This window comes from Diceros bicornis, chromosome 41 (assembly GCF_020826845.1).
Source record: "Diceros bicornis minor isolate mBicDic1 chromosome 41, mDicBic1.mat.cur, whole genome shotgun sequence".
Lineage (NCBI taxonomy): Eukaryota > Metazoa > Chordata > Mammalia > Perissodactyla > Rhinocerotidae > Diceros > Diceros bicornis.
The window spans coordinates 748,117-772,276 of NC_080780.1; the positions used below are offsets into that span (position 1 = coordinate 748,117).

The window sequence follows — 24,160 nt, forward strand, 5'->3', positions numbered from 1 at the left end:
GTGAATCTCCGGCTGGGAGCTCGTATGCCTGTCACTGAGGGAGAGCTCAGAGTTTGGAACTCCCAGATGCTCAAGAGGTGAGTAACCGGCTGACCCAGCGGCCCTAGGTCGGAGAGCTGGTGCCGTTGGTCGTCTGCAGGCAGCCGGGCCACCCCCAGGCTGTACCTTCTGCCCCTCGGCAGCAGAGGGCGCGCGCAAGGCGCCCGGCGCTCGGGATCCCGCGGGAGCTCCGCCGGGGGGCGGGGCCGGGCCGGGGGCGGGGCGGGACTGCCGGGAGCCCGCCCGCCGCAGTCTGAGCGCGGCGTTGGCGCGAGCGGGTGGCCGCGGGTTGCTGCGAGCGGCGGGGCAGCTGGAGGCGGGGCCGTCACCCGCCGGCTGTTAGCGGGGAGCTGGGCGGCCGGAAAGGAAGCGCGCCCGAGCACCATGCTCCCGCTGGAGAAGCCGGGCAGCGGCGTTTCCTCCCCGGCTGCCGCCTCAGGCTCGGGCCGGGCCGGCCGGCTTCTGAGCGCGGCGCGCCGGCCGCCGGCCGCGCCCCAGGCCCGCGGGCTGCTGGCGGAGATCCGCGCCGCCGTGCGCGCCGAGCCCTTCCAGGACCGCTACAGCCTGAGCCCGGGCCGGGAGCTGGGCAGGTGAGGCGGGCGGCCGGGCGGGCGGGCGGCGATAGGTGCCGGGGGCCGGGAGCGCGCCGCGGCGGGGCCCAGGCTTGTGCGGCGGCGATTAGCGCCGCCGAGGCGCACCCCGGAGCCGGCGAGCCGCGCCGGCGTGTGGCCTGCCCTGTCGCCGGCGTGCCGAGGCCCCGGCGGCAGGCCACCGGAAGCGGCCCCCCGCGCCGTGCCGCGCGGTCGCTGCGCCGCGGGCCTGGGAGCCGCGCCGCGGGCGTTTGCCGGCGGCGGCGCGTCTGCGGTCACGCCCGAGGCGCAGGTCGGCCGTGTCCCGGCCGTTAAGTTCCTGCGCTTCTGCGGCTGTAACAGGAGCCAAGATCAGACGGCCTCCTTCGCCCCAGCGCTGTGTGTGAACTTGGCCGCCTTCTGCCGACGGCGTTTTCGGTTTCTTGGGTTCGCGCTATTTTAGTTCTCGATTATTCGGGTCCTTAAGTTCAGATCGGGGTCATTCGTAGGCTCTCGGCCCTCGTCTCCGTCCTCCTGCTCTGCTGGGAGCCGGCGCTTGCCGGCGAGAGCCCGCACCCCGCTCTGCTCGTGGGGGAGACAGGGCTCACAACTTGGTCTCCTCTTACAACCGTGGAAGGTGCGGTCCGCCGGGCCGCTTCCCGCCCCGTAGGGCGGAGGGACGTGACGGGGCGATCAGGGTCTGGGGACTGGCTCCCTCGTTCCCTGAGAACAGTTGGGAGATGCCAGAAGCACTGGCTTTGCGGTGGGACCCGAGCTCCCCCCACCCTGCTGGCTCTGAGTGCCGGGGGTGGGCGCGCTGGACGCCCGGGCCCCGCGCTGCTCCCGCGTCCCGTCGGCGTCGCGGGGCGTTCAGTCAACGTTAGCTGCTGTCGCGGACCTTGGTGGTGGTTGCAGGAGAGCAGCACGTTGTAACGGGGAGAGGAGAGGGCCTGACGGTCACGACAGCCTCCATGTGGGAGGGCTGGAGAGGGAGGCCGTAACGATGGTTGCAGTGTTTACAAGCCGCTGCTTCACAGATAGCCTAACTTTTAGAAGTCGTCTTCTCTGGAGGAGAGCCTGCCTTGAAAATGTCTCACTGATTCCGAATGCTAGCAGAAGGAAAAGCACCTTTCAGGAGCAAGACTGACCTCGCTATGCCGGGCACTAATTAACTGGGTCTGTGCACACTGCAAGTATGACAGAAGACGACGGAGCTGCTGACTCAGCTAGGTATTCTCGGTCGTTGAAATTCCGGACATTCTGAAGTAACGCTGATTGCTTGAAAAAGGAAAACAAAGACTTTCTATGCTTTAGTTGAGTTGTCTGGCTTCATTCCACAAAAGGAGAACTGGTATTACAAAATTGAAAGGTGGCAAGCACTGTCTTGTAGACTGGATGACAAATGATTTAATCTGAAAAAATTGATTTGCTCTCTGCCAGGTGTTGTGACTAATTCCTCCAGGAATGTTTGTTTCAACTTTTGTTTTAACCTCTATGATAAAATTAGCTTGCCTATAAGGTGTGTGTGTGTGTGTGTGTTTTAAGGTTGTCACATCTACATCTTTTCTTACATAAATTTCTTTACAAAAGTAGTAATTCTTGAAGCAGCGAACAATGCAGTTAGACAGATACTTGATATAAGAGTCTAAAACGGAAAAATAAAATGTATATGTTTGTTTCTTTTTGGTTCCCTTTTTCATCACGGAGACGTTTAATGCAGTGGTTAAGAAGGTGGGCTTTGGAGTTGGTCTGTGATTGAATCTTGGCTCTCTACTTAGTAGTTATGTGTACTTGGGTAAGTGACCTCATCACTGATTGCCTCATGGAGTTGTTGAGAGAATTAAGTAAAACCCATCTATAGCATTAAGTCTGTTCTTAGGTTAGGGGGAGCACTCAGTAAATGTAATGTATTGTGTAATTCAGTGAATGTTGTTTTACATGTAACCAAAAGGCAAAAATAAGAAAACCTGCACAACCTCAAAATATGCTTCTATCTGTGGCAAAAGTAATGAAATCTTGCAAAAGACACAGGAATCGTTTAGAAGTCTCAAGAAGCAAAAGTTCTGTTTCGTGTTATAAGCATGCTTTGTTTAAGATTTATAAATTTTGCCCTGAATATTATGGTTTTGACATAATTGAGTGTGTTTATGCGTAATCCTTTCTGTGGTAAGATAGAAAAGTTACCTCTTTTTCTCACTGTTAACTCTGGTCACATTTCTGATATAACTAATTGATCTCATGCTGATTTAGAATTTACAAAATTACTCATGTTATATTTTAGTGATGTAGTATAGAACCATCAGTTTCCTACCACAATGTAGGAATACTACATACTTCCTTCATGTAGTATGAAAAAGTCGATTGATTTTATTCTGTTGCCTGTCATTTAGTTGAAAATGTTGAAGAGGTGTGAGGAGCTAACTGTTCAAACAGAAATTGAGTTCTTTCAGGAGTTACCATTATTTTATCTCACAGAAATATAAAGCTTTCAGTGAAATGGTTGTTTGAAGAGACTTTTTTAAATGGTCAATATTGATTCCATAGTAATGACAGGATGTGATGTTGATTATTTTTAGAAATGTCACATTCTTTCATGTCTCCCACAGAGTCCGTAGCAACCTAAATGTGGGTAAACAGATGATGTAAATTTTTTTTATTGCTTGAAGCTGGACTTGTTATTCCTAAGGCTTGTTACCTTTCTTTGAGTCAGGATGTGTGCCAATGTAAACCACATAAATGATTGTGAGGCGCAGGAGACATGACCTTGTGTTGTGAGAATTCTTTCATAATGTTGATTTCCCTTGAGTTTATTGATAGTTAGGAACAGAAAGATGTTTCTAGAAACTTAAAATTATACTAATTTCACATCAAATGATTTGCCTTAGGTGTGTTTTCATCATCTAGTCCTCAACTTTAACATTTTTTGATATATTCGTAAACTTTATCTTAAGAAGAAGAAAAAGATTTTTAAAGCCAAAAAAAATCTTTTATTTTTTATATTGTTACATACTCATAGTTGAATTTTCTTATGGGAAAAAAGATATAAATATGAGTTCTCTCCTGGAATGGGTACTTCATAAGTGTATAGGGCTTTCCAGTTTTACAAGTGCTTTCACTTGCATTATCTCATTTAATTCTCATGACAAATGTGTTGGGAAAGTCCCATTTTTCAGATGAGTGAGTAAATCAAGATGGAGACAGATTGTCTTGTGAGAATGGCTAAGCTGGAACTCTTAACTTTGAAATCACTTTCATTATGCCACAGATGTTTCTCAAAGAATAATCGGTAGTCTATCTTGTAGCTAAAGCAGTTTCCCAATAGTTTTTGTGAGAGGACGTGTTAATGAGTTCCAAATTGGAACAAAGCTACCAAGCTTCGGTGTCATATAGTTCCCTCCCCAGTTGGCCCTCATGGTAGATAGGGATGTCCTATCTCATTTTCCTCAGAGCAGTTGGGAGTAACAGGAACAAGTAAGGATTTTTATCAGAGAAGGAGAGAATGTTCAAGCTGAAGGGGATGCAGGGGTGGGCATATTTCAGGAACTGTCTGTCCTTTACCTAGATTCAGGGCTGCAGGTAACGGCTTCAGGTTTTGGGCCTTAAAACTACTGAGGCACAGCCGGCCCCGTGGCGTAGCGGTTAAGTGCGCGCACTCCACTACTGGTGGCCCAGGTTCGCATCCCGGGCGCGCACCGACGAACCACTTCTCCAGCCATGCTGAGGCCGCGTCCCACATACAGCAACTAGCAGGATGTGCAGCTATGACATACAACTATCTGCTGGGGCTTTGGGGAGAAAAAGGGAAGAAATAAAAAAAAGGAGGAGGATTGGCAATAGATGTTAGCTCAAGGCTGATCTTCCTCACACACAAAAAAAAACAAAACAAAACTACTTACGCGTGTGTCATAAATTGTAAGTTTTAATTTCTTTGGAAATAAAGACCCTTATTAAATAATATTATCCATGTAGAAATTGCCTTCTTTTAGGACAAAATATTATTTAAGATTTCTTGGCAGCTAGTCATTAGTTTGAAGAATATTTACAAACAATTTTGGGTAATTTGATGTTTTTGGATGGGTAAAAAATTGGCTGTGTTTGTGGTTTAGCAGCAGGCGTTACTTAGGAAGTATGGCTTCTGCTCTAAGGCAGATACTTCCTTCAGTCAACTGTTTTAATTTTGAAAAGTTGGGGCTTATAATGTTAAAATTAAAATCTTAATTTAAGATATATAAACTTAAGAATTCAGTGAATTTCAGCCCCTTTACAAAACTTGAAGTAACAAAATTTTATAAAATCCTATTATTGAACCAAGTGCATTTAGGAAGCTAAGTAGCTATAGTCCTTGATTCACCTATTCAGGTAAGGAGGAAGGAACTAGATTTATTGAGGGAATTTATGCATCAAGTAGAGTTCAAATGAGATCACCTCCCAAACTTCTCTGTTCTTGATTCTTTTTTACAAATTATCATTATTGTAGATCTGAAATTAGTGCCCAAAACAATAAAAATAGCTACCATTCACTGATTACTGATCATTTGCTGAATGCCACACACTTTAGAGGTAGAATTTTGTTTAGTCTTTACTACCCTGCAAGGTAAGTGCCACCAACCTCATTTTACAGATGAAGAATGTAAGGCCCAGAAAAGTTGAGGAAATAGCCCAAGAGGACACAGTTACTAGCCAGAGTTTAAAACTGAGTGTGACTTTTAAAGCCCTGTCTGTCCTTGTCACTCATGCTGATGTCTGATCTGGTGGACTCACTGATTTTTATACTTAGGGTCAACACATATTTTATGTTTTCTGTTGTTTTCCTTTCAGAGGTAAGGAAGACAGAATCTATTCTAGGTCTTTCTTGAGTGGAACTTCTTTACGTGTAAGGCATCACCCATCACAATATTTGCTTAAGAGCAGATATTGTCCCTTTATATTAAGCACATAAGGCACTTTGCTAGGCTGTGGAAGTTATTGCCAAATGTAACAAATCAGTCACTACTCCCTTTATAGGCAAGAAGACATGCCACATGGGAAAATCTTATGGGGAAAATAACATCTGAGCTGAGTCTTACAGAATGGATGGAATTTCAGTTGTAGTGATGAAAGATACTCTAGCCATTGGTGATAAAACAAATAAGCAAGTGGCAGAAAAATTCAGTGAAAGAGAGGATGGCAGTAGTCCAGTGTGGCTAAAATATTAAACTTTATGAGGTTAAGTAGCCATAGAACTTTCATTTAACAGCATAACAGGAACAGTATATATATTCAGGATGCTATCTGATATCATATTTGAGCACCTGCCATGTGCAGGGTGCTATGGAGACACAAAATTGGATGATAAGTGAGGTCACTGGAACTCATAGTCTAACTAGGGAGACATTCACAGTGCAACAAATTGTAATTTATCAGACCGATTTAAATAATGTAATATAGGAGTAAACAAAGCACATAATTCTAATCTAGAATCAAACCTAGAACCTCGGAGATCACTTTTATTTTGCTTCCTCTGCATACCACTCAAATTAGCATCTACAGTTTTTGATCTTTGCCTGAACCTTATATATTCTACTCTCTGTTCTCCTTTGACTATAACCCAATGCTGAGACTTTTATTTGGAATCTATCCAGTAAGTAAAATTCTCTTTACGGAGAAAGGCACCTCAGACGTCTCCCATCCAAACCTAACACATTATCTCCCCCCTAAACCTTTTACCATTCTTATAGTCATCTCTCATTTGATGTTAACCACATTTACCCAGTACCCAAGTTCAAAATCTACAAGTCATCCTCCACTTCCCTCGTCTCTGCCTGCAACTCAGTCTGTCAGGGAATGCTGATGATCTCCACCCTGAATGTCTTTTAAATGCGTTCTCTCTTCCCAGCCTCCACTGCTGCTGCTTTAGTTCAGACCCACTACCTTGAATTATTTTATTGGCTTCCCTGGTTTCTAGTTAACATTTGGCAATACTCTTTCCATAACACTATCAGAATTATCTTTTTAAAACAATTATCTTGTTTTAAAAATTCTGGTAGGTGCCCATTTTTACCCTGATAAAGCTCAAACTCCTTATGTCATTCCCACCTAAAGATGCTCACCATACCTTTTTAAGCATTACCAGTTAGGCACTGGTAATGCAGAAATGAGTAAAACCTAGTCCTTATTCTTAGGAAGTCTTAGGAATGGTGGATCTGACTCAGATGTCACTGCCTCTTGTTATAATTATTTATCTTTCCTTTTCCACTGTCCTGGAATATGTTACCATCAAGTAGTTATGAAATGTGTTCATTTCTGAATTCCCCCCAAAAATTGTTTAATGAAAACCTTAGTTCTCAGTTCAGTGTGTGATAGTGAACTATAGATGTTTGTGAAGTAAATGAAGATCTCCAAAAATGTAACGACTGTCCAGGAAGAATTTTGGCTAAGTCAACAAAGAAAGTAGATGTGCAACAGACATCTTATGCCCTTTGAGCCTCATCAGCCTCAAGTCTCTGTATATAACTGGCCTTTGGTGTCAGAAATGTTATTTATTTTATGCTTTGTAGAGGCCTCAATAACCTAAAGTTAAGGGATGAGATACAATAACAGTTTTTACCGTGAAGCTGTGGTAAAGCATGCATTTTAGAGCTTTTTTGGGGTGTGGAATTTAAGGACACTGTGACAGTGTAATTCCTGGTGTGTTAACTAAAACTCCACTCCTTGAATGCTGAATCTCACATTTCTGTGTACTGTGTGGTTCTACAGAAAAAACAGGCCCAGAAATCTCTTTTTATCTACCTCTGACTCCTCCTTAAGTAGTGTTAAGATTGCCCTCCCCTTGCACCAGTCATCTAGAGATGAAGGCACCTATGTCTCCTCAAACCATTGTGACCTGCGGTCTTGCTGTCAGTTTCAGTGATGTGCAGTATCAGAACGATGGAAGAGTTTTCTTCACCGTGAGATCGTGCGGGGATTGGCAAACTACTGCTGGCCACCTATTTTTATAAGGCTCGCAAGCTGTACAGAGTGATTTTTACATTTTTAAGTGGTTGAAAAAATCAAAAGAGTAATATTTAATGACATGAAAGTTATATTGAAATTCAACTTTCAGTATCTGTAAAGTTTTTTTTGAAACCCAGCCACACTCATTCATTCACCTGTTATCCACAGCTCCTTTCACTCTGCAGCAGCAGGCTTTAGTAGCAACAGAGACCATCTGGCCAGCAGAGTAAAAATATTGCTATATGGCCCTTTACAGAAAAGTTTGCCGACTCCTAGTATAGTGTGTGATGCAGTGGAAAGAAAAGAGTAAACCTAAAGCTGTGAGGAATGCTTCCACAGAAACAAAGGTGATGTCAAGAGTAGTCATTGGTGTAGGAGGAAAGCAGTGGGAACTGCTCTGTGACCCAGAGAAATGGATGCAGGGCTGCAGACATGGGATTAGTGTAGGTTTCTTCCCTGTGTTTGCCTCTGGTCCCTGAATTTAACAATGGCTCTTCTGTAACAAGGGTTCCCCGAGTTTGTAGGTTAGCCATGTGTGTGAATCCATTGCACTGTTGAGTCACTTGTCTTCCTATCTGGTCTTCAAAAATATACATTCAGGTCAGATAATAAGTAGTAGTATACTTTCTGCACAGTACTGTGTTGCCTTGAATTTTAGGTGTGGTGACAGACATTTGTGTGTGTTTGATGTGGGAGTACTTTGAAGGCAGTTCACCTAAGTCCTTTCTAATTTACCAGGAACTTGCTTCCTGTCAATTATATGTTGGCCAGTTTTTTACGAATTAAACTTTCTCTTTTTTCCCTTCTTTTGAAACATCTGACATACAGGTATAAAACAGTCAAATTATTAATGATTTTTTTTCTCTTTATTAAAAGAATCCAAAGTTCATTAGGAACCCTTTAAAACTTGATAGACATGTTAGCCTAGTGATTTTGTGGGGTAAAATAAAAGGAGGAATGGGTCCGTGATGAATATGTTTATGGTTTAATCTCTCCAGTATCTGTAGAAGTCTTTCACATTTCTGTGAACAAAAAAGAACTTTGATCTGAATAAGGGTGCTGTTAGGTGTAGAGTATTACCTAATTGAGTAGCTATAGGACAACGCCTAAGGATTTGTCATTTAACATTTTTGTTACTGATGGTAACAAAAATATAGAGAGCATGAAAATCATATTTGTGGTTAACAGTAGCGAGGAAGGAAGAATTAGTATTCAGAATTACATCAGTAGTCTAGAATGCTAAACCTAGGCCAAAACCTAGAAATTAGAATTTAATAGAGCAAATTAAAGCCTTACATTTAGTTTTTTCAAATATAGTGTGAGGACATTTGCTTGAAAAATTTCAAATGGACAAAGATCTAGGTAGTTTATTTGTCAACCCAATAGGAAATATGAAAAACCTGTCAAGGTGTTTTAAAAGGTGATATTAGGTTTTATTGTGCCAAGATCAACAAAACAGTAATCATGGAACACTTTGATCAGATTATACGTGGAGTAGTTGCTTCAGATTTGGTTGGCACATTTTATCAACGGTTCTGATGAGCCATAATGTGAGGAGGTCTCAAAACCTTATGGGGATAAGGAATGATTGAAAATTGGAAAAGGGAGTGGCAGTTAACAGGTCATGTTAGCTGTGTCAATACCTAACCAACTGTCATGTGGAAGAGAGAACAGATCTTTCTGTACTGCTCAGCAAAAGACCCAGACCACAACCCTTCACTTGAAGTCAGGTTTAGGCCTCTGATGAAAACCGTATTAAAATAACATGTGCCCAGGAGTGGAAGAGACTGCCACACAGTTTGAAAGAAGGCATTGGCATTGGCATTCGGTAAAAAAACTATGTGATTTCTAAGTTGCCTTCCAACTGAAGGATTGGGTATTTATGGGTGATGACTATCACAACTTAATGATTTGTCTGATTAATAGTATTTTATTGAGCACTTACTATGTAGCAAGTAGTATGCTAAGCCATTGACATGTATTGTATACTTTAATTCTCACAACAACTGTGTGAAGTAGATTCCTTTTATGTCCTCTTTTGCAGATAAGGAAAATGAGACTTAAAAATTAAATAAATTGGGGCCAGCTGGGTGACGTAGTGGTTAAGTTCGCGTGCTCTGCTTCAGCAGCGCAGGGTTCGCAGGTTCGAATCCTGGGTACGGACCTATGCACTGCTCATCAAGCCATGTGTGGCAGCGTCCCACATATAAAATAGAGGAAGATGGGCACATACTAATCTTCCTCAGCAAAAAGAGGAGATTGGCAACAGATGTTAGCTCAGAGCCAATCTTCCTCAGCAAAAAAAAAAAAAAGTAAATAAATTGTCCACTGTTATGTGTCAAGTAAGTGGCAGAGCCATTTGTGGGATTCAAGCCCTTATGTGTCTGATTCCAGAGCCTCATACCCTTCATCAGTATGCTGTACTGATTCCCCTGTGTGACTTGCTTATTGTCTAATAAAAAATGGTAGTGTAGTGTATCAAAATGATGCTTGTTGTATCTATCTATCTTTCTAGGAATACTAGACATTTCTAGCTGATGGCTGTAGTTGATTTGATATGAGATCCCTAACTTTTATAATTTTGGAAGGTGACAGTATTCCTTTAGAGTCAACTAGTGACAATGAAATTCATCATTTTAGGAATTCTGATAAGCAGTTTCTCTTAAAAAGTGAAATGGCTTTTTTTAAGATTTAAATCATTTTTATGTATAAATGTGCAAAAAATTAAGTTATTTTTGTGTAAACTGCAAAACAGTGACTTTAATATTTGATTATTCTCTATTTAGAAGAATGAATTTTGCAGATTTACAAATTATATTTTATTTGATTATAGTGTATTCTATTAAATTCCTAAGTGATATTGCTACTTTTGTGATTGAATATGACCTAAATTTGAATATCCACTGATGAGTACTTGGCAATTTTATTAAAATTTACCATCTCTGGAAAGTTGTCAGCTTTAACAGTGAATGTTTTTGTTTAATTCTAGGGGAAAATTTGCAGTGGTGAGGAAATGTACAGAGAAAGATTCTGGCAAAGAATTTGCAGCAAAGTTCATGAGAAAAAGAAGAAAAGGCCAAGATTGTCGGATGGAAATAATTCATGAGATTGCTGTACTTGAACTAGCACAGGACAGTCCGTGGGTTATTAATTTACATGAAGTCTATGAAACTCCATCAGAAATGATCTTAGTTCTGGAATAGTAAGTATTGTCTTCCTTAGATTGAGTTTGTTTGGTAGTCCACACTTCCTTTACAGGATGCCACTCATCTGTGATGATGCAGCAGGGCCTGGTTCTCTGGAAATCTGAAGATTTTCCAGAACTTGTTCATGTGTTCCTCTTATTAATTTGACGTGTTCCAAATTTGCAAGCATGCATGTATGTTAGATTTTTCATTTTCATTCTTTAATAAAATTCTTCTCATATGAAAGTTCTCTTATGTTCTTATTAAAGGCATTCTTAAGAAGGTAAGTGATACCAAGATAATATTAAAATAAAAGGCATTTTACATGTTTGTATAGTCTGAGTTAATCTCCTTTCTTTCAGAAACAGTTGTTTTGGTTCACACCATGTTTTCAGTTTAAGTAGGGACAGCATAGAAAACAGCTTTGGAAAATGAAGGACAGATTTTTCTTCTTAAGAAATCCTGTTTTCCTCTGTTTCTCCTGCCAGAGGAAAAGATTGATAGATTTGAATACATTGAAAGCCTTAATACATCAATAAACAAAAAATGAAAAGACAAACTCAGGGAAAAATAGTTCTAATATCTGTTCACCCAAAATGATTAAATTTCTTTAACATACAGCTAGATTTTACAAATACACAAAAACATGAACCTCTTAAGTTTAAAAAAAATGGACAAAGGATATGAAGAGAAATTCCACACAGACACATATATGTAAATGGCCTATGCACACATGAAAAATATTGATTCTTACAATTTTTATAATGAAAATTAAAAAATAAGTTGTCAATTTTCCTCTGTAAGATTGGTAAAGATTATAAAGAAAAGTGATATTCTTGAGTTGAACCATCTGATTTATACTACAGGTGGGAGTATTAATTGGAGCAACTTTTCTGGAGGACAACCTGGAATATGTATCGAAAGCCATAAAAAAAAGTATACTCTTAAACCCAGCAATCAATTTCAGTTGTATAAATTTTTTCACAAGGAAATAATCAGGCTATTGTGCAAACATTATTACAAAAATGTTCAGTGTGGCATTATTTATATAACAAAAAAGAAATAATCTAAATGTTTACTAGAAAGGGGTTGGTTAAATAAGTGATAATGTCATAAAATGGATGACTAGGCAGTCATTTAAAAAGATAAGGTAGCTATAAATGTATTGACATAGAAATTTTAAAAAATACTATTAAAAAGAAACATTACAAAATAATGTGTCTAGTGTCTCGTTTTTATTTAAAAGTTTATAGAAGGAAAAGTCTCTGGCTAAAATAGTGTCTTCCTCTTGATAATATAATTCAAGAGCATTATGTTCATATATTTTAGTTAAGTAATTTCACATGTAGGAATCGTTTCTAAAGAAATAAAACGTGAACAGTGAGGAGCACAAAGTGTTTTCCACAATATATCTTTATGATAGAAATATCGAAAAATGATGGAATGGTTAAGAAATGTAGTATATGTGAATTTTATCTCAATGGAGTTGTTTTTTAATTTTTAAAGAAAAGGTTTGTTTAGGAATCTCATAGATAAGCCCCCTGCTTACCTAAGTTTTCCATTTCCAGTTTGTTTTGGAGAGGATCAAGGCAGAATTGGGAATTGTTCTAGAAAAGACCCTCTGAAATACTATTCTCTGACCAAAATCCCCTCATTCCTCTCTCATTCTCACAAAACCTGCTCTGCAGCCTTTAATCTTTGACTCTTCTGAGCTCCTCCAGTCTTTCAGCCAGCTCCTGACTTGTTTCTTTCCTTTTATTCGCTTCTCTTCTTTAGCAGTTATTTCAACTAATCTCTCACCAGCACCTCACATTATTTCCTTCTTCCTCTTAGTTTTCCTCTGCAACTCGTTTTGCCAGTTTGAAAAGTGGGACACATGCTGTGTGTCCCGCCTTCTGCACATTCTTGGGAGGACTTGGGTAGTCTTTGATCTGCTTATTACAAGTGTAAGAGTTCCATCCTCATCTGGGCTCTTGGTGTGGTTTGGTAATTCTTTACCTAATCACTTATCATGTCACCCACTTCCCACCTTGTGTTAGATACCTAGCCTTTTCTCCCTTTTATGGAGAAAGTAAAGGCCCTCAGATCCCTTCAGTATCCCTCTGTCTGTACTACTCTCACCAGCCTCCCTTCTGTTTGAAGGCAGAGATTCCACTACTTAACTCCAAGGCTAAAACCTTTACTTATGTCCTTTAATTCTCTTCCTTCCTTTTCTAGGACCTGTGTTTTGTTTTTTAATCAGTTATCTCACCTCTCTTAGAGTTTCAGTCCCTCCTCCTCCTGTGGTTCTTTTCCCTCTGTCTTCCAGTATTTCAGTCTCTTCTGAAATTCCTTTTCCTCAGCCTTGACTTTTTGAACTGTTGTCCTGCCTTTCTATTTTCCCTACTGCTATACTCCTTAAAGAAATAGTCTGAATTTACAGCTTTCCTCACTTTCCAATCAATTTTGTTCCACCTCATTGATCCATTCATCTGTTCATGTGCCAGTACTCCATTACCTTTCAATCTAATGCCATCTGTGCTTCTAAACCTTTCATGAGGTCATCAGCCCTGTTTGCCAGAATCAGTTTCCTCCTTTCCTTCCTACTTCTTACTCTCCTTAAACTCTTGATATTATACTTTGTTTCTTGAAAATATGTTCTTCCTTGGCTTTCATGACCCTATTTTTTTAAAAAATCTTCTCTTCCTCTCAGAGGCTTTTATCCTTCTGCTGTAGAAATACAAATGCTCCCAGGGTTCATTAGCGTTACTGTTGTCATACATTTATATTCTGTACATTTACCCTGAATAACAATCTATTTTTCTGGCATCAGCTATTATTTACATGCTGATTATTTCCAAAGCTTTTTGTCCAACCTCAGACCTTCTCCTAAGCTCCAGCTGCCTGCTGCATATCCGTGTAGCCAGCTGCACGTCATTGTCAATTCAGGATCCATATGCACGCACTCCTGCATTGCCCTTCTAATGCCTCTTTTTCCTTTGTTCCCCATTTCCAGTGATATCCCCATTTATTTCATTGGTCAAGCTAGAAACCTTGAATCTATCCTTGATTCCTTTACCGCCTTTAACACTCCTGTATAATGTGTTACCAAGTCTTCCACTTAAGCTTCTCCCCTGTTGGTCCCTTTCTCTTTGTACTTGCTGTTTCTCCTCTGTACTGGGTCCCCATTGTCTCTCCCTTGGACTCTGAGAGTCGCTTCTTAGCGGATCACCCTGGCTTCATTTCTAGCACATCTCTCAGGCTGCTATTAGGTAACTAAAACATAGATGCCGCGATATTATTCCCTTGCCTAGAAACTTTTGGTGCCTTCTGTTGATTCAATGATCATGTTTTTAGAACCACAAGTCAGTGTGATTTGGCCAAAAATTTTTGTGTTCTACTTTTGTTTAAAGAGAAAGTCTTAGAAATACTTTAGACATTGAGTTGTCAAAATTCTCAGTCACATCAACAGATTGTGTTACAGAAACAGGCAGGTTTATGCTCACTGTATCAGGTACTTATTCCACATACGCTTAGGCACCTGTCACGTGTACTAGATACTAGTAGGTGCTGGTAACGTAGAAGTGAAAATAGCAAAGCCCCTTCCCTCCAGGTGTTAGAAGTTTAGTGAAAGAGATATAAATGATTGCAGCAATGGTGGTGTTTTACTAGAAATTCTTGTTAGTTGCTGTGGGAACATAGATGAAGTATAATAGTCAGAATGTGTTAAGAATTTACTGTGTACCAGGCACTGTGCTAAGTCTTACAGCCAGCTTTATATACATTATTTATATGCTTTATACACATTATTTATAAACACTATTTTTAAAAAATTTTCTCTGGCTTTATTGAGATAAAATTGACAAAACATTTTGTAAGTTTGAGGTGTACAAAGTGTTGATTTGATATACATATGTTGCAAAATGCTTACCACCATAGCATTAGCTAACACCTGCATCACGTCCTATAATTACCATTTCTTTTTTGTGGTGAAAACATTTAAGGTCTACTCTCTTAGCAACTTTCAAGTATATAATACAGTATTATTAAGTATAATCACTATGCTATATGTTAGATCTCCAGAACTTATTCATCTTGTAAATGGAAGTTTGTACTCTCTGACCAACATCTCCCCTTTTCTCTCACCCCCTAGCCCCTGGTAAATCTCCATTCTAGTCTCTGTTCTATGAGTTTGCCTTTTTAAAATTACACATATAAGTGATATCATACAGTATTTGTCTTTCTCTATGTGACTTATTTCAGTTAACATCATGCCCTGAAGGTGTATCCATGTTGTTGCAAATTTGGCAGAATGTCCTTCATTCGCTGGCTAAATAATATTCCAGATCTTCCTTGTCCCTTCATCCATTGACACACACTTAGGTAGTTTCCATATCTTGGATATTGTGAATAATGCTTCAGTGAATATGGGAGTGTAGATATCTTTTTGAAATCTGTTTTCATTTCTTTTGTATATATATCCAGAAGTAGGATTGCTGGATCATATAGCAGTTCCATTTTTAACCTTTTGAAGAACCTCCATACTGTTTTCCATAGTGGCTTCACCATTTTACATTCTCACCAACAGTGCACAAGGGTTCCCTTTTCTCCACATCCTTGCCAACACTTGTTGTCTCTTGTCTTTTGATAATAGCCATCCTAACAGGTGTGAGGTGATATCTCATTGTGGTTTTGATTTGCATTTCCCTGATAATTAGAGATGTCGAGCACCTTTTCATGTACTTCTCGGCCATTTTGTATGTCTTCTTTGGAAAAATGTCTATTGAGTTCCTTTGCCTGTTTTTCAATTGGATTATTTGGTTTTTTGCTCTTGCATTATATGAGTTCTTTATATATTTGGATATTAACACCTTGTCAGATATATGATTTCTCCCATTCAGTAGGTTGCCTTTTCATTTTGTTGATAGTTTCTTTTGCCATGCAGAAGCTTTTTAATTTGATGTAGTCCCACTTGTTTATTTTTGTTTTTGCTGTCAAATCCAAAAAAATTGCTAAGACTGATGTCAAGGAGCTAACGTCCTATGTTTTCTTCTAGGAGTTTTACCCTTTCAGGTCTTATATTCAGGTTTAATTCATTTTGAGTTGACTTTTATGTATGGTATAAGGTAGGGGTCCTGTTTTATTCTTTTGCTTGTGGTTGCCCAGTTTTCCAAACACTGTTTATTGAAGAGACTATCCTTTCCCCATTGAATATTCTTGGCTCCTTTGTCGTAAATTAATTGACCATATATGCGTGGTTTTATTTCTGGGCTCTCTGTTCTGTTGCATTGATGTATTTGTTTGTTCTTATGTTAATTCCATACTGTTTTGATTACAATAGCTTTGTAATATATTTGGAAATCAGGAAGTGGGATGCTTCCAGATTTGTTGTTCTTTCTCAAGATTGCTTTGGCTATCCATACAAATTTTAGGATTGTTTTTCCTACCTCGGTGAAAAATGCCATTGGAATTTCGATAGGAATTGTGTTGAATCTATAGATTGCTTTGGGTAGTTGGACATTTTAACAGTGTTAATTCTTCCAATTCGTGAGCACAGAATATCTTTCCATTTATTTGTCTTCTTCACAGTGTCTTATAGTTTTCAATGTACTGTTTTGTTGGTTGAATTTATTCCTAAGTATTTTATTCTTTTTGATGCTGTGGAAAATGAGATTGTTTTCTTAATTTCTCTTTCCGATAATTCATTGTTAGTGTATAGAAATGCACTGATTCTGGTATATTGATTCTGTGTCCTGTAACTTTACTGAATTTGTTTTATTTATAAATTTTAGAACAAGATTTTATATGTGAGGAAAAAACTCAGAGAAATAATCAACCTAAGGTCACACGTCAAGTAGCAGAGCCAAGATTGGGTCCAGGAGTGTGTGATTCCAGAGCTTTCAGCCGCCCATTGTGCTGTTTTACTGTGCCTGGGAGGCTGGCGCGTGCTTCTGGAGAGGACGACATTCAGCGTTACGCACACACCTGCCCATCATTGCCTCACTCTGGGCTTTTCAGATTGTTTTGACTCATCCCACGTTGTTCTCTCTTGACTTCCATTCTCCCTCATCTCCTGCTAGTCCTTCTCCAACCTCACGCTGCATCCTAGGCATACCTTTTTTTCTCAGCACTTAAAGATGTCCTTGCATTGTTTATGACAAGTCTGTTTTGATTTTTTGGTTCCTCTATAAAAATGTGTCTTTTTAAAGATTTTTCTCTTTGAGCAATTTGGTTTTCAGCAGTTTGAGCATAATATGCCTTGCTTTTCTTTGTGTTTATCTTGCTTGGAATTCATGGAGCTACTTGGATCTTTGGGGTTATAGTTTTCATCAGATTTGGGAATTTTTCAGCTTTTTTTTTTTTTTTAATATTTTTTTGCCCCACCTCTCTTCTCTCTTTCCTTCAATTATAGTATGTTAAACTGCTTGATATTGTCACCCAGGTCCCTGGAGTTCTGTTTATTTTATTCAGTCTTTTTTTCCTCTCTCTCTCTCTGTACTTTAGATTGGATGGTTTCTATTGCTGTGTCTTAAAATTCATTGATTCTTCTGCAGGGTCTGATCTGCTGTAAAGCCCATCGAGTGAAATTTCCATGTTAGATACTTTATTTTTCATCTCTAGAGGTTCCATTTGGTTCTTTGCATTCCCTCATCTCTCTTCTTGTTATGATCGTATTTTACTCTAACTACTTGAGCATATTTATAATCCCTTATCTGCGGGTTCCACCATCTCTGTCATTTCTGGGTCTGTTGTTATTGTTTTCCTGTTAGTTGTGGGTTGTAATTTGTGGCATTTTTAGAGGTCTAGTAATTTTTGGAAGGATGCCATACATTTAGAATGTCACAGTGTTGAGTGGATTTTATGATCTTCCATTAAAGGATGGTGACGTTTGTTTTGGCAGGCAGTTAAATTACTTGTGGATCAGCTTTACTAGGGCAAGTCAAGGGCTACTTTAGCCTTATTACTAAGGTATAGCCCTTGCAGGGGGAGTCTGCTGATGGGGCCTAACCATGCCCCAAGTGGTTGGCATGGTTTTCCTACTCCAACTGGACAAGATTCAGATATCTTACTCTGCTCTCTGTGAACGCTGGGAATTGTTCAGCTTATAACTGCCCGGAAGTTCTTTGCTTGACCTTGCAAGTCTCACCTTATGCATGCGCATATTAGTATTTTGTCTAAGACACCAGGTTACAACTAAGCAGATGTCTGGAGATCTTTCTGTGTAGCTCCCTCCTCCCTGGTACTCCAGCTGCAAAACCTAGCTGCGTTAGCCTTGCCAAACTCCCAGTCTGTCTCATCAGTTTAGCAAGGCTGCCTTTTTCTGCTTGGGTTCCTCCCCTACCCTGTACTACAGTCCATAAATTACCTCCAAGTAAGAAGACAGAGAGATAGTAGGGCTCAGCTTGTTTGTGTCTCTTCTCTCAGGGACCATGGTCCTAACTGCCTATTGTTGTAATGTCTGAAAGTAGTTGGTTCATGTACTTTGCTCATTTTCTAGTTGTTTATGGTTAGAGGGCAAGTTCCATACCATTTGGCTGAAAAAGGAAGTAGCTACTTATCCTTTTGTGAGTGTACCGTGTATTTTTCACACCAACGTGCCCTTGTACATGTATTCACTCTGCCTGGGATGTGCTCTTACCATTTCATGTAGTGGATTCCTATTCATTCTTCAAAGCTCAGAATGTCATCTTTCTAAGATTTTTTTCTCCTTCCTTTCCAATTAATTCCTCAGTTGCTAAATTATCAAATCACTTGATATATAATTTCACACCCATATATATTTATGCATATATGTTCTTAAAAATATCTTTCATTTTTTTCTCCCCTACTAGTACATGAAGTTTCAGACATACTTATTTTATAATTTATCTTTCTATCCCTAGCACATAGCACAGGGCCTATCATATTTGATTGATGTTTATCAAATTTGAATAGTAAGGGAGTAAAGATCCAGACGGGGCCTCTAAGCAGGGTAGAAATGGCAATGCTGGTTTAGATAGAAAAAGGAGTGTCTGGTGTCTGAGGTTGGGAGCTACGATCTAGCTGCAGTGCAGGCAGCCAGGGAGACTCAGTTACTCTCATCCTCTACACATCGTTTATATGGCTTTGCTTAATGTTGATCAAGAGATACTTATCCCGTAACTCTCTAAGGACCACTAGAAAGTTGAAATTTAAAGGTTCTCAATATGTTTTGTAAAAATAGTTTTTGTGTAAAATTTTTTATGAAAAGTTTTTAAATTTTTTTTATAAAAAAATTTTTGGTGAAAAGTTATATAAATTATAACTTAAGTTCTGGGTAATTTTAAAGTAGTAAAAAATTAGCAGCCTAGGATAAGTATACCATAATATAACTGGGAATCTTCATATAGTTAAAAGATAGGCCCAGCAGAACTCTCAGTGTGTCTCTAGCTTCTATGTGAAGGAAGGTAGTTTGTGTGAAGTAGTTTTTAATATTCTTACATTTTCTGTTACCATTCTTGACAGATGCTTTTAACGTCTCATATTGTTTTTAGTAAAATTTCGTTTAGTTCCATTAGTTAATATGACAGTTGTTCACCAGTGAAGCTTACATTTAAGCAGGGTACATACAGTATGATGATTGTACATTGTATCAAGAGGATATGTAAGTCGTACTGACCACTCCAGGCTAACTTCTACACCTTTGTATAATAGTCTGCGTTTAAAATACATCCCTGAAAAGTTTCAGGAGACTAGTTTTGTGCTTCACATTTTGTGCTTATGTGAACTACTTAAATTGTTGGGAAAACAGAGAGGAAACCTTTTTGTTAACGCAAGAATGAGTAAATGTAGTAGAAAGGACTAATAATAAATTGCTCTTAAATTTTACATAAAGAAATCTTTGTATTTATGTAAACTGACCTCTATTGAATTTTATTTTGGATGGTAGTGATGAGCTGAGAGACCCAGAGGACAATAAATAGTGATTGAGAAACTTTTTCAACCAAAATGCAGTTCTTTGTTTCAGTTGAGGAGCATAGACAGTTCTGAGTGTAACTGGTAAATTGTGGCCTGTGTGCGCAGAGCTCTGTGGACTGTACATTAATTACATCGTGGTGCGTCTCTAGTTGTTTGGAACTGAGTTGACTCAGCTCAACCAGAATTTTGCTTCAGGTCATCAAATTTATGTTAACAGCATATAGTACTGCTAGGCTGTAATTAACTTACTCTTGTTGTAAATGTTCACCATTTCCTTCCTTATGAATCGTATATTACTTTAACTTTGGCGTGTGATGGCCATTTTATGGTTAATTACATAAAATTTTGATGCTTTCACGTATAGTTTTTTCATACTATAATCAAAATATAATAAAAAGTCAGTTGTGTAGGTCTAACCAAAATGAAAATCTTATCAGCCAGTGAATTATTTTCTTTCACTTTCATCACCTGCAACTTTTCAGCTAAACTTAAATACGTTCTTACCAATTTTGGTGAAAAATTGTGTTTCCTTATATGGACAGAATTTGAAAAGTAGGTTATCTTAACAAAAAAGAAGGAAGGAAGGAAGTAGAGAACTAAATTATCTTATGAAAGGGAAATTAATAAGTACCTTTTGTTTGACAGCAGCATGGCTGTTTGGAGTTATATGTTTCACGTTGATTTAATAGCAACTTCATGGAAGCAATCCAGTCTTTTTTTAACACATAAAGGAAATTTTGAGATATGACATAAGCCGTCATTTATAGTAAGAATGAACTGTTTAAATATGGAATTTCTGCTGAAGGGAAATAAAAGTTTTTAATGTTGATTTTTCTCTTATTGGCAAAATTATTTGGAGGGAAAAAAAACTGAGATTCTTTGGCCAGAATGTGGAAGAAAGTTCAAATCAGTACTGCTCTTTTGGTAAGCAAAGGCTGTATCTATTAAAATTGTAAATGCACATACCCTTCACTCCAGCAGTTTCATTCCAGGTGTCTACCCTTGAGAACTACTAGCACATGAGCAAACAGAAACTTTCATGTGCCTTCTCCTCACAACATTGTTTATAATAGTGAATAATTAGAAAAAAACTAAATGTCCTTCAGAGGGGAATGGTTAAGTAAACTAGGGTTTATCTATTCACAGAGACATAAGAGTTAAAAATTATGAGATAGATAAATATAAAACCATCATGGAAAGACTCTTAAGACATGTTTAAGTAAGAAAAAAGTAGAACAGTATCAGTAGAATTATGTCTTATGTTACCATTTATGTTTTTTCAAAATCCACAAAATTAATATTTTTATATGCATTTAAATATATTAAAAAAAAAACTCTGGAAGGATATAGTACATCAAAGTGGTAACAGGGCTTACCTCTAAATGTGGCTCTAGGATTGGGGAAAAGGTCTTCAATGGAGTGCATTTGCTTTATTTTTATTATTTGCATTTTTTACAAACATAATATTTTTATGTATTCTGTAACCAAAAATTCTTGAGAAATTTTTACTTGAAAGTGTGTTAATGTATTTTACAGTTAAAGTTTAATTCTTGAAGTTTTTAAACTGATGTTTTTATTTAGCTTTGGATTGCTAATCTTAGCTCGTATTCGAGACTTCACATTTTAAATGTTAAAATGTTTTTTAAAAAAAGAAAAACAAATGGATTTAGTCATGTAGATGGACAAAAGTTTACACACACTAATTATAGTTTATCTAAATGAAGATAATATGTATAGATATTAAGAACAAAAAAGGCTAAATATTTTTGAGTCTTTTTCCTTTATAATTAGAACGTGCTTCTCCTTCCTCTAGTGCCGCTGGAGGTGAAATCTTTGACCAGTGTGTTGCAGACAGAGAAGAAGCCTTTAAAGAAAAAGATGTTCAGAGACTCATGAGGCAGATTTTAGAAGGTGTTCGCTTTTTACATGCTCATGATGTAGTTCATCTTGATTTGAAGGTAAGATCTGAATTACTTTACAATTTTGAGATTACTGGAGAATGACACTCCAGGTATAAAATACTTAACAGTGATTTATTCAAAGGTTACCAGAGGGGAAGGGGGGAGGGAGGAGGGTGAAAGGGATAATTCGGTACATGTGTGTGGTGATGGGTTGTAATTAGTATTTTGGTGGTGAACATGATGTAATCTATGCAGAAATAAAAGTACAATGATGTACACCTGAAATTTTTACAATGTTATAAACCACTGTTACTGCAATAAACAAAAAATTTAAAAAAAAAAGATTTATCAAGTTTGTGTGTTTTATTAGGTAACAAAGATATAACAGTTATCCTCTAGCCAATTAGTTTTATCAAGGAGATAATGTGCATGAGTGTCCATAGAAAGATAGATAATAATACATTCCCCAGAAAATAGAGCTTCGAGGGTATTGCTGGGGTAGGTGAAGGCCTCCTGGTGGAGACAGGGCTCGAGCTAGGCCTTTAAAAACGTCAGGATTTAGATAGGTAGGGAAGAACAGGAGAAAGTTAACTTGCGAGAGTTCGAAATACTTGTGATATGTTTAGGCAAAAATAAATGGAATACTGTCACTGGAATTGAGAGATGAAATAGGAGATGCTGGAAGTTGAGGAAAAGCCAGATTCCAGGAATTTCAAATGTCGTGAAGAGGGAGATGATTTTTGAGCAGGAATATCTGAAAAGGAGTGTTGTGGAAAATGAGGCCGGCAGCAGTACGTAGAATGAATTAGAGATTAGAGGCAGGTAGATTTCTAATTTAGTTTTGTCAAAGAAGGAAGTGAGGGAGGGAGGAAAGAATACACAGAAGAATTTTATCAGTTATGATGCTTTTAAGTGATCAAAACGCCAGATCAAAGTAAAGTAAGCAAAAAAGAAATTATATTGGCTAAAAAGTCCAGGAATAATCCTAACTTTAGTTATGGCACTATAACTAAATAATAATTTCATTAATAAATAATAAATTCATTAATTCAGATATTGCCAGGGCTTGGTTTTTCTTCAGCCCTCAGCTCTGCCTTCTCGAGATGGCAATAAGATGGTATTAAGTCAGATGCTGCCGTTTTTGCCTCACAGCTGTCCAGAGACTGAGCAGGAAAGAGCCAGTCTCTGTTTGTACCTCTTTCAGAAGTCCTGAGATCACTCATCACAGCAACATAGATCAATCTGGAGCTAATAATTGCTGAGGGGCGCAGGGCTTTGACTAGCCAGGCCGTGTCATCAGTGTCATATGCTCCAACCCTGGAGGGGTAAAAACCCCTCCTCATGTCCCAACTTTTATGTGGACTGAGAGTGGGGAAGGGATGGATTCCCAGACCAGTTCTGTTTCTGAAAGAATAGAAAATGAGTGCTCAGGAGACAAAGAGTAAATGTCCACTACAAATATTCTTAGTGTATTCCTTCAGGCATCTGGGGTAGAAAAGTTTAAGATCCCTGTTGATTTTCTGATGGTTGCTTCTGTATCAAGTCCAGGTGTGGCTGTAGGGAAATGAAACAGTCCTCAGACAGAACTCACCACAGTGACTCCAGTTCCTTATCAGCCAGAGGAGACAGAGTTAGGAAGGAAGGAAAGCTGAGAAGGCTGAAACCCCTGGACCCCAAAGAGGCTTTCCTGTCCTAAACTTCTGCAGCCTCGTTGCACTCCTGTCATCTGCCGATCTGTCTTGACCTCTGCTGCAGGATGACCTCCAGCAGAAAGTAGATGTTTATGCAGTGGTTCTCCAACTTGGACACAGATCAGGATCACCTGGAAAGGCTTGTTAAAACAAATTGCGAGGGCCCAGCTCCCGAGTTTCTGACTCAGGATAGGGCCAGGTGATGCTGATACTGCGGGTACAGGTGCCATTTTGAGAACTGCTGCTCTATGGCACACTCTGTAACACCTGATATATACCATACTGTAACAGCGTTTAATTTTTATTGCATAAAGGAACACTCTCAAGTGAGAGTGTACAGTGTGCAGATAATCTGGAGGTTGACTTCTAAACTAAACTTGATAAAATTCCATTTGAAATAAGGTGGAAGCGTAATAGATATTCCATCAAATACTAGTTTCTTACAGAAAAATACAGGGGAAAGAAAACAATTTGGAAATTTTCTTGTTCTTTTCTGAAAGATGCCAGTTTAAATTCAGTTTGTAAACAGTTATTTTTCTCCAGGATACTAAATTTTTTTTTAAACTTATGAATTGTTTATTTCTGAAATTTTCCACTTTATTTCTTTTTTATTGTGGTAACATTGGTTTATAATGTTATAAATTTCAGGTGTACATCATTGTATTTCGATTTCTGTATGGATTATATCATGTTCACCACCCAAAGACTAATTACAAGCCATCACCACACATATGTGCCTAATCATGCCTTTTGCCCTCCTCCCTCCCCCCTTCCCCTCTGGTAACCACCAATCCAATATCTGTCTCTATGTGATTGTTTGTTGTTGTTTTTATCTTCTACTTATGAGTGAGATCATACGGTATTTGACTTTCTCCCTCTGACTTATT

General features: G+C 39.0%; 1 protein-coding gene across 3 annotated transcripts in view; it reads left to right on the plus strand.

Annotated features, from left to right (window-relative positions):
• The first annotated feature begins 316 nt into the window (after positions 1–316).
• The window catches only part of STK17A (serine/threonine kinase 17a), a 40,666-nt gene continuing 16,822 nt past the window's right edge, over positions 317–24,160 (plus strand). For 2 of the 3 annotated variants that reach the window (XM_058534680.1, XM_058534681.1), the window contains exons 1-3: positions 317–629; positions 10,570–10,782; positions 21,495–21,639. In XM_058534680.1, the coding sequence (XP_058390663.1) occupies positions 424–629; positions 10,570–10,782; positions 21,495–21,639 (564 nt within the window). In that variant the 5' untranslated portion in view covers positions 317–423. Of the gene's footprint in view, positions 630–912; positions 1,839–10,569; positions 10,783–21,494; positions 21,640–24,160 lie in introns of those variants that run through there. The other variant, XM_058534682.1, reaches the window with a different exon arrangement.